At 52.9% G+C, this 10,024-nt stretch overlaps 1 protein-coding gene across 1 annotated transcript; it reads left to right on the top strand.

Moving 5' to 3' along the window:
• Positions 1-47: 47 nt before the first annotated feature.
• On the top strand, positions 48-9,722 carry CUNH1orf131 (chromosome unknown C1orf131 homolog). Its single transcript, XM_036354740.1, has 7 exons — positions 48-233; positions 1,833-2,176; positions 5,507-5,563; positions 6,284-6,379; positions 6,495-6,581; positions 7,545-7,597; positions 9,036-9,722. Exons 1-7 carry the CDS (start codon positions 149-151, stop codon positions 9,172-9,174), a joined length of 861 nt encoding a protein of 286 aa, XP_036210633.1. The 5' UTR covers positions 48-148; the 3' UTR covers positions 9,175-9,722.
• Positions 9,723-10,024: the final 302 nt, after the last annotated feature.

Genomic DNA, 10,024 nt, shown 5'->3' with positions numbered 1-10,024 from the left:
GCGCGCGCTCTCTCTCTCTCTCATTGGAACCCGGAAGTGAGGGTGTGCGCGCGCGCGCGGCCGGCGGAACCCGGAAGTGAGGGCGCCTCGCGCGCGCAACCCGCACCCGCGGGCTCCGGGGGTCGGTCGCGCGGAGCCCGACCCCGCGATGGCGCACGAGCAGGGGCGGGGGCCCTCCCCGCCTCCCTCCCGCCGGCTGCTGGACGCGGTGCTCCAGAACCTCTACGATTTTGGTGAGCGGGGGCCTCGGAGCCCACGTGGGGAGCGAGGGGCTGGGGGCGCCGCCGGCGGGGCGGGCCTCCGCTTTCGGGGTCAGAGGTTCCCGGGAGCCGGCACCCCTCGGCGGCGCCGCAGCCTTTTCACTTTTTTCTTTTCTTTTCACTGTTCCGGGCCCCTGGGCACCCCCGCCCCGGACTCCCCGGGCCCAGCTGACCCTCCGGCATTAGGACCGCCTGGTCCCGCGGGGGCCTCGTCCTTCCGGGCGTCCCCTCGCCGGGGGGTGGGGTGGGGTGGGCGGGGGAGAATGTTTTCCCAACCTTTTGTCCCCTACGTTGGCCGACCTGCGCTCTCCTTCGTTTATCTCGATGGGAGGGAAGGGAAATAAAACGCCCGTTTTTATGTGGCAACCGCCTGGGACGTTGCTAGGCAGCTCCCCACGCTCTGCAGAGCTTGCCCCAGGGGAGGAGGGTGGCATCTCTCCTGCCTGCGCCAAAGAGAATCTTCAGTCATTAGTGTCTTTTTAAAAAATATATGCACATTTGCATTGATTTCAGAGAGGACGGGAGAGAGAGAGAGAACATCCATGATGAGAGGGAATCATGGATCGGCTGCCTCCTGCACGCCCCACACTGGGGACCTGCAATCCGGGCCTGTGCCCTGACGGGGAATCGAACCTCCTGGTTCACAGGTCGGCGCTCAACCACTGAGCCCCGCCAGCCAGGCAGGTTCATCTTAATTCGTAACTGAAAGAAGATAGAAAAACTATTGTTATGGGTTGGCTCAGCGAGATAGACCACCGACTCAGAACTTAAAATTAAGAACCTTTATTAAGCTGGCCAGCTGACCACAGCGCCTATCTCCCCCTCTGGGAGCTTCGGAGCACGTGGCCGAGATCAAGGGTGCAGTATGATCCTTTATAGCAAAACTGTTAGAAAAAAAATACAAAGCATTCCATTACCTGTTTCTTAGAAGTTCACAGAAAGTTCATAAGCACAAAGAGGGGGTAAACAGAGTCACACCTGGCTGGAGCATATCATAACACATTGTTTTTCTAAGACAATCTAGCAGTTTTTCTTCTATGGTTCCTAACCCTGACATAATCCTCCATACGTCAGTCTCCCCTCCCAGCACATTCAATTTCTCATGTCCCATTTCCTCCCATTCCCTTAGCACATTCTGTAACATTCTGTAACCCTTCCATGCCGCAGTCCCTCACCCTAGCACACTATAATGCTCACCTATCACCCTAGAAAGTGTGAAAAAGAAACACTGGCTCACATTTTGAGTTACAAAGCGTGAGCCAGCGTGGGCCCGCTTCCGGGACTGTTGCCATGATGGCTTAGGAACAGCCGAGGTGAAGGCTAAAATGACCAGCTAATGAGAGTCAGAGTCACACACACTGTTCCCCAGGTTGAGCATCGTCCCCTGTGGCGTGTCGGATTCTCTAAATGGCGCAAATGCAACCCTCTTTGAAGAAGGGTTTTTTTTATTTTCTTTATAGGTAGATCCACGTGTTTGTGGCGATGTATATCTATACGTGCATTCACATGATTTGATATGGGCAGTAGCTAAAAATAAAAATGTCTTTTTCCTTCTTGTGGTTGAGCAAACAGGAGAGACAGAAGATGAAGCGGAACAGAAAAGGATCCGAAGGAAAAAGGAAAACAAGAAGAGAGATGCGGGGACCCCCGTGGCCTTGGGGGCCGAGCCCGCTCCCCCACCTGGTGCTCCTGTAAGAGGCCGGAGGAAGAAGGCTTCGAGCTTCTTCTCGGAGCTCCGGGAAGAGCTGCGGTGTGCCCCCTCCGTGACCCCCCCGGAGGCCCCCGCAGGCCCACAAGCCCCCCGGGCGGCAGCATCGCCCTCTCCCCCGAACAGGAGGGAGCCGGTGGAAGTGGTGGAATTCCACAGCAGGAGTAAGAAAAGGAGACAGAGGCCGGATCAAGATGAGGACGCCAAGGTACTGAGCTGGTTAGTTTATGTGTCTGGGATGGAAACCCTGATATTGTGGAACGGGGTGACTATCTTTATAGGCGATGTCAGGGGCCCCCAAGACCACACCCTAACCTGGGGGACTTGCCGAAAGCACGCGTGGGACTCAGCATGCAGTCACTGTCACGGTTATGTTTTTACTGATTTTTTTTTTTTTTTTAAGAGAAAGAGGAAGGGAGAGAAAGAGAGAGAAATATCGATGAGATAGAAACATTGATCAGCTGCCTCCTGCACACCCCACACTGGGGATCAAGCCCACAACCTGGGCACGTCCCCTGACCGGGAATCAAACCAGCAACCTCTTGGTTCATGGGACGACGCTCAGTCCACTGAGCCACACTAGCCGGGCATATCACAGTTATGATTTATTGCAGCAAAAGGATACGGAGTAGAATGGGCAAGGGGAACAGGTACCTGGGCAGACTGGAGGAACCCAGGCGCAGTGCCCAGGGGCCCCCTCCCCGGGGAGCTGCCTGGGATGTGCTGACTGTCCCCAGCAGTGAAAAGCAGCTTGAGTTTACTGCGCAGCAATCTCTCTTAGACAATTGGTAAGTCTCGCTTGAAATTCAGTCCGTGGGAGAGGTATGGTTGCTCAGCCAGACTTGGCCACCATTTGTTTAGCCTTTTACCCTTTACCAATGTCTAACTGGCAAAGGAAGTTCCTAATCCTGCCCACGTATAGAGTAGGGACCACAGAAGTAGTTTGACAGGAATAGTTGGTAAGAGATCGCTTATCCATTCATTTATTTACCCACAAATAACTGAGTGCCTGCTCTTGGGCAGACCCAGGAGATCAGCAGGGAATGAGGTGCAGTCCTTTGCCCTCCAGGAGTGTACCGTCTGCTGGTGGAGGCAGGCGAACCCCAGGAAAACGAACAATATCATGAAACAGAGTTATAAACGCTCTGAAGGAAGGATGTAGGTCCGAGGACGTGACATTAGACCGACTGCCCTGTTAAAGGCTTTTGTGACTTGGGGCAGAGGGAAGGCTGTGTGGCAAGGACCCCGAGGTGTGGAAAGGCCCGCTGGGTCTGGAAGCTGGAAGGCCAGAGGGAGTAGGACGGAGGGGAGGTGTGAGCTTGGGAAAGGCAGCTGCCCAGCCCCTGCCAAGTCCCGCAGGCGACGGCAAGGCCCTCAGGTTTTAGTGCCAAGTACATGCGATGCCACCAAAGAAGTTTAAGCACGGGCATGAGGTGAATTTTAACTTAAAAAGATCACTCACTCTGGCCCTGGCCGGCGTGGCTCAGTGGATAGAGCGTCAGCCTGCGGACTGAAGGGTCCCCGGTTTGATTCTGGTGAAGGGCACAGGCCCGGGTTGTGGGCTCGATCCCCAGTGCGGGGCGTGCAGGAGGCGGCCGACCCATGACTCCCTCATCACTGATGTTTCTCTCTCTCTCCCTCTGCCTTCCTCTCTGACATCAAAGAAAAGGTCACTGTGCCCCCTGCCCAGTAAGTGGGTTACAGATCGGCTCGTCGGCTCCGTCTAACAAGGCAGGAGGGGACTGAGGCCGGACTTCCTGCGGGGGTCCCCGTCCAGTGGAGTGGCCTGGGCTTGGGATTCGAGGAGCGAGTGGCAGGCCCACTCTAAAGGGCCTTGCAGCACTGCCAGGGGGTGAACAGTAACGGCGCTTCTCAGGAAGTGTCATTTATAGTTTAAGATGGTCCGAGTGTTGTTTGGCCCTTCCGGCCATGTCTTCGTGCCCTTTCTCCACCCCTCTCGTCCGTCCATCACTGCCCCGTTCATGAACCTTAGCCTCTTGTGTGGCCTACGTAGAAAGGGGTAAGGAAACCATAAGAGAAGTAATCGCCTGGCTGGTGTGGCTCGGTTGAGCGTCGTCCCTGACGACTCGGGGTCATTGGATTGACTCCCGGTCAGGGCACAGGCCTGGGTTGTGGGCTCGATCCCCGGTAGGGGGCATGCAGGAGGCAGCCGATCAATGTTTCTCTCAAGTCAATAAAAACATATTAGAAAAAAATGTGCTAGAACAGTGCACTGAGAGCGGGAGGGATCTTGGCTCCTGTGGCCTGGACTGAGGTCCAGGTAGACTGCTTTTGAGCGTACGATGGACTGCTCATGTTTGCTGGGTGCTTACTATTTACTTAAAGTGTTTATTATATTAGCTAATGCATTATCTCACAGTTCATGGCACCTGTCTGCCTTTTAAATCGTCGACGTGCGTTCAGACAGTAACCCCACAGTCTCAAACCTATCGTTCCAAAACCCCAGAACGTTCGACATCACAAGTTAGTGGGGCGTTTTTTAAGTTTGGTACAAAATTATTTGGCAGCAAAAACTGACCTGAACTGATCTGAGGCTTAAGAATTATTTTTGTTTTTTCATTTGGCATGAATGTTCATAGATGCTACAGAAATACGAACGAATGTGCTTAAGTATGGATTGTTGTCTGGGGTCCCACTGAACGTGGTGTATAATCTGCAGAACACTCACAGCATTGCCTCTCAGAGACGCAAAAGCTTGGGAATTTTCTGTGGATGTGCGGTCCGCGCCAGAGCTCATGTTCAGGCCTAAGGCCTCCTGGCGTGAAAGCTGTGTTCCCAGCTACTGCACCTGAGAGACGGACTGTCGGTTAGCCTGGGCTCTCTGTCCTTGGAATAACTCAAGTGCATTTTCCAGCACCTTCACTGGCAGAACGTTTTCCCAAGTTATTGCCCCAGGTGCCCTCATGACCTCCACTGTTTCCAGATCACTCCCTTGGCCTTGACCCTGAAACCCTCCTGTCTCCAGGTCACCCTTAAGTGGTCTACAGCCTGTTCTTTTTTTTAAAAAACTCTTATTTTTTTAATATATTTTTATTGATTTTTTAGAGAAAGGCAGGGAGAGGGATAGAGAGTAAGAAACATCGATCAGCCGCCTCCTGCACACTCCCCACTGGGGATGTGCCCGCAACCCAGGTACATGCCCTTGGTCGGAATCGAACCTGGGACCCTTCAGTCCGCAGGCCGACGCTCTATCCACTGAGCCACACTGGTCAGGGCTCCACCCTGTTCTTTAGTAGGTCCCACGTCAGCTGCCTGTTGGGAAGAAAGTCATCTAGTTGAAGTGGTTTATACTCAAGAAGACATGCCAAGTCTATCAAAACAGGTAAAACGAGTACGTCACTGAAGCATAAGTAGGTCTTAATCAGGATCCTGTGCAACATGCCTGTGTCATCGTTTGGCATTTAGGCATCTGGGCCCAGTTTCAAGGCCTTTTAAAACATGTCCACGCCGTCGGTGCTAGAGATTATAATGATGTGGTAACAGATGATCTTAATAAGACTTGTTTTTCCCTTTTCAGACCAAAACTAGTATCCTGGACAAAGATGTGAATATACAAGAATTTAACTTAGAAAAGGTATGTGTTTTGAAATTGCTAATTTTTCCATCTTTATGCTACCAAAAACGATGGCTGTTAACACGTCCGGGGGTTGGGGGAATGGCTCAGCACGTCACTGCACCCACTCGCTTGAAAACCGCCCGTTCATCTGAAACAAGATGGTTTTCTGTCGCAACACCAGTGCTGCAGCAGAGAGCAGGAAAAGCAGGGATGCGCGAGTTCTGTGACGATAAACTGGGCTTCAAACTCGCGTGAGAAAAAAGACAGGAGCAAGTAATTCAACTGCTATAGGTGACTTTCCCTCTTCTTTCTACATTATCTTTTAATGAAGAAAAAAAAACACGGATCTGGGTTTAAAGCTGCTGTTAGTGGTTTCTAAGTCTAAGTAGGGATGCTTGGGGAGGGACCTTTAAGTGGAAATCACTGCCTCTGAGGGTGGCGGGGAGTGGTGGAGCCTCAGAGAGCTGCAGGCTCTGTATTCACTGCTCCTGTCCCTCCTTCGTGCAGAGGGCACGCTTTGCCTCCGCTGTCCTCATTAAACCCGGGACGGTGTCTGGAGGGGGCCGTCACACTGCAGGAGACCCACGCAGCTCCTTGAACCATCACAGCGTCTTGTGGGCTGTCGTCGCTGAGTATCTGGCGCCAGCTCGTGGTCTCCAAAACGCATCCCCGATGGGCGTGGCTTTCTCCTGGGGAGTTTGTGGGGAGCACTTGGGTCTGATTCTGCTTTGTCCCCAGGCTCGGCTGGAGGTGCACCGGTTTGGGATCACGGGCTACGGAAAAGGGAAGGAGAGAGTCCTGGAACGGGAGCGTGCGGTCATGCTGGGCGCACAGGTGAGGGACTGCTCGGCCTCCTGTCACCAGGCAGGACGCGGCCAGCCAGGGCAAGGGATGCTGGGAAATGGGTGCAGAGTACAAAGTGATGACGTGTCCTTTTCTTCCATTGCAGCCTCCCAAGAAGAGTTACGTGAATTACAAGGTTTTGCAGGAGCAGATCAAAGAGAAAAAGGCAGCCAAGGAAGAGGAAAAGAGAATGGTAGGTGTCCTGGCCTTTCCTTCATTAAAGCCAGAACAGAAAGGTGGTGGCCATTTGTCACAGTGGTTGCTGGGCCCAGCTGCTTGGAAAGAAAGGTCTAGACCAGCGGTTCTCAACCTGTGGGTTGCAACCCCTTTGGCAGTCAAACGACCCTTTCACGGGGGTCGCCTACGACCATCCTGCATATCAGATATTTACATGACGATTCATCACAGTAGCAACATTAAATTATGAAGTAGCAACGAAAAATAATTTTATGGTTGGGTCACAACATGAGGAACTGTATTTAAAGGGCCAGAAGGTTGAGAACCACTGGTCTAGACCACTTCCTCAGGTCAGCAGCGTTTTGTAATGCAGCCAAGTGATCTGGTGTATTTGCATGGCGGTTTTGCTTGAAGCCACAAACTCCTGTTCAGATCCTGTCGGCTGCGTTCATCGGTTTCCTGTACTCGGTTCTTTTGTATTTGGTGTTGGTCAGTGCACGGGGGCTTTGAAACCACAGGGGATGGGTGTCCCACTCCTTTTCATCTGAAATGGAGAGTGGACTTTTAATAGCTTTTGCATTTACTCTCTTTTTTAAAAATATATTTTTATTGGTTTCGGAGAGGAAGGGAGGTAGAAAATCAATGATGAGAGAGAATCATTGACCGGCTGCCTCCTGCACACCCCACACTGGGGATTGAGCCCGCAACCTGGGCATGCGCCCCGACAGGAATCGAACCTTCAGCCTGCAGGCGGACGCTCTCTCCACTGAGCCAAACCAGCCAGGGCGGAAGAGTGGACATTTCTGTCATCAGTGTTCTCTGGAATGGCCTTCCATGTTCTCAAAAGTGTTTTAGGAAGACACTTTGAGTCTTTTTTTAATGTGTCTACTCAAAAAGCATTAAGATAATAGCATCTTGGCTTTTGATCACAGACCTCCTGCTATGTCTGATACATATATTGTCTCAAATTCTGAAACAGGCCCAGGACACAGACATTTTCAAGAAAAAGAAGAGGAAAGGGCAGGAGGACAGGTGAGTGACACCACACGGCGGGCGGGAGGGCGGACGGCGTGGGGAAGCTGTGGCTGAGTTTTGGGGGTAAGGCCGGGGGTCGCTGGGGGTCCAGCCTGTCCCAGGGCTCCCCTGTGAGGGGAAGGCAGGACTGAGTCAGCTGCCCACCTCGAGCAGCGACCTCAGGACTGGATCGGGAGCCTTCTCCAGTCTCCTGTTTCCAAAGATCCGCACCTGCAAGCGGCCAGTGGAAACGCTGAGGTTGGCATTTCCAACAGAGACTTCTGTCCCCTGTCCCTGTCCCCTGTCCCCTGCGGGTGTGACCGCCGCCCCAGTCCCATGGGGAGTGGCTGGCCTCCAGGCAGAGCGCCGTGATCTAATAACTGCTACTGATGGCGTTGCTTATGGGTGTTTCTTAGCTTTTGTTCTAGTGCCTTCTCTCCTCCCCCCGCCCCCCCTTCTGTTTCAAAATTGGCTCCTGTTACCTCAGCCTCTTTCTTAGGCTCCAGCAGACTCACCCTCACCTTCAGCTGGCCTGTGTCCTGGCCGTGCCAGGCATGTAGGCGGCTTAGGTGTGCAGCCATGAGCACCTGGAGGGCATCCCTGCCCTCGAGACCCTGACACTGTGGTGAGGGAAACACACCAAAACATACAGCAGCCGAAACCGGTGTGGCTCAGTAGATAGAGCGTCGGCCTGCGGACTGAAAAGTCCCAGGTTCGATTCCGGTCAAGGGCATGTACCTGGGTTGCGGGCACATCCCCGGTGGGAGATGTGCAGGAGGCGGCTGGTCGATGTTTCTCTCTCATTGATGTTTCTGACTCTCTATCTCTCTCCCTTCCTCTCTGTAAAAAATCAATAAAATATATTTAAAAACAAACAAAAAACAAACAAACAAAAAAACATCCCTGATAATAGAGAAAAGTACAAGTTAGAAAGATAACTATGTATGCTTGTCTCCACACAAAACATTTAAAAACAAACAAACATACAGCAGACAGTGCAGGGTGCCAAGCTGGCATCTCCGCTCCGCCCCGTGAGAGGTTGAGAGGCAGCGTTGTGAAAGGAGATGCCTGGGGGCAGGCCGGATGCCGTCCAAGGAGGTGACAGGGAGGTGACACCTGGGGGAAGAGGAGGGACAGCTGGAAAGCTCAAGTGGAAGGAACCAGTCCAGAGACCCTGCGGCCGTTGGCGTGTCTGAGGGACCAGGGAAGACCATGGAGGCGGGGCTTTGCGGGAGCCATCCTGTGGTCTGGCGCCTGCCTCTAAACCAGCGGTTCTCAACCTGTGGGTCGCGACTCTTTCACAGGGGTCGCCTAAGACCATCGGAAAACACATGTAATTACATATTGTTTTTGTGATGAATCACTGCTTTAATGATGTTCAATTTGTGACAATGACATTGGGGGTCACCACAACATGAGGAACTGTACTAAAGGGTCGCTCTCTCTTTAAACGTAGGAAATCCAAGAAGAAGAAGGCAGCTCCCAGCATTTTGTCAAGTGGACGGATTGGCCAGGTTGGAAAATTCAAAAATGGGACCTTGATCCTGAGCCACGTCGACATCAGGAAGATAAACTCGTCCCGCGTGGCTAAGTGAGCTGCTGCCGAGCCAGAGGGGCGGGAAGCCCTGTACTGAGGCTGGGCCGGCCGGACTCCAGACCGTTACTATTTCCTGCTTCGTGACCGTTCTTTGGGGGAAAGTCAGAGAGGACCAGGAAAGCTTCTGGGCTCATGTGTCTGCGGGGCCACGTCGGGCCAGGAAAGCTTCTGGGTCTGTGTCTGCGGGGCCACGTCGGGCCAACCACGCGCCGTGCGCGTGTGAAGTGAACCTGGCGGAAGACGTTTAATTTTCCCAGCGCGTCACTCGAGTGTCACTGTCACTGGTGTTTTGTGCATTTGCTCGTAAGAAGATTTCTCAGGAATGTACTGATTTGTAAGGGCTAATAATTAGCTTTCAATCGCCATTTAATTTTCTAAAAACGACTCGATGTCACTGTATCGTGAAAGCTAACAATGTGGTCATTTGTCAAGTTATTTTGTGGGAAAAGCAGCTTCCATGTTCAGGCTCAAGTGTATAAAGTCTACTTCACAGGAAGGGACGTAAATAAAATTCACCCTTTGGGGCGTGTGTGGCCGTGACTGAAATAGCAGGTGCATTGGACTCGTGTCCTAGAACCTACGTAAGCGCCCGCCAGTCCCTTAAGGCAACCCCCAAGCAGCTAGCACGTTTCTTAGCCTCTCGCCCTGGCTGAGAGCGTCTGGGGCTTCTCACAGCTTGCGGCACATTCAAGAAAAGTCCTCAGCCCGGCCAGCGTGGCTCAGTGGCCGAGTGTCAGCCTGTGAATCAGAAGGTCACGGTTCGATTCCCAGTCAGGGCGCAGGCCCCGGTTACAGTCTCGATCCCCAGTGGAGGGCGTGCAGGAGGCAGCCTATCCATGATTCTCTCT

Source organism: Myotis myotis, unplaced genomic scaffold (assembly GCF_014108235.1).
Source record: "Myotis myotis isolate mMyoMyo1 unplaced genomic scaffold, mMyoMyo1.p scaffold_m19_p_21, whole genome shotgun sequence".
NCBI classification, from domain to species: Eukaryota; Metazoa; Chordata; class Mammalia; order Chiroptera; family Vespertilionidae; genus Myotis; species Myotis myotis.
Note: the sequence above shows the minus strand (reverse complement) of the source record. Positions and strands in the feature narration are given on the sequence as shown.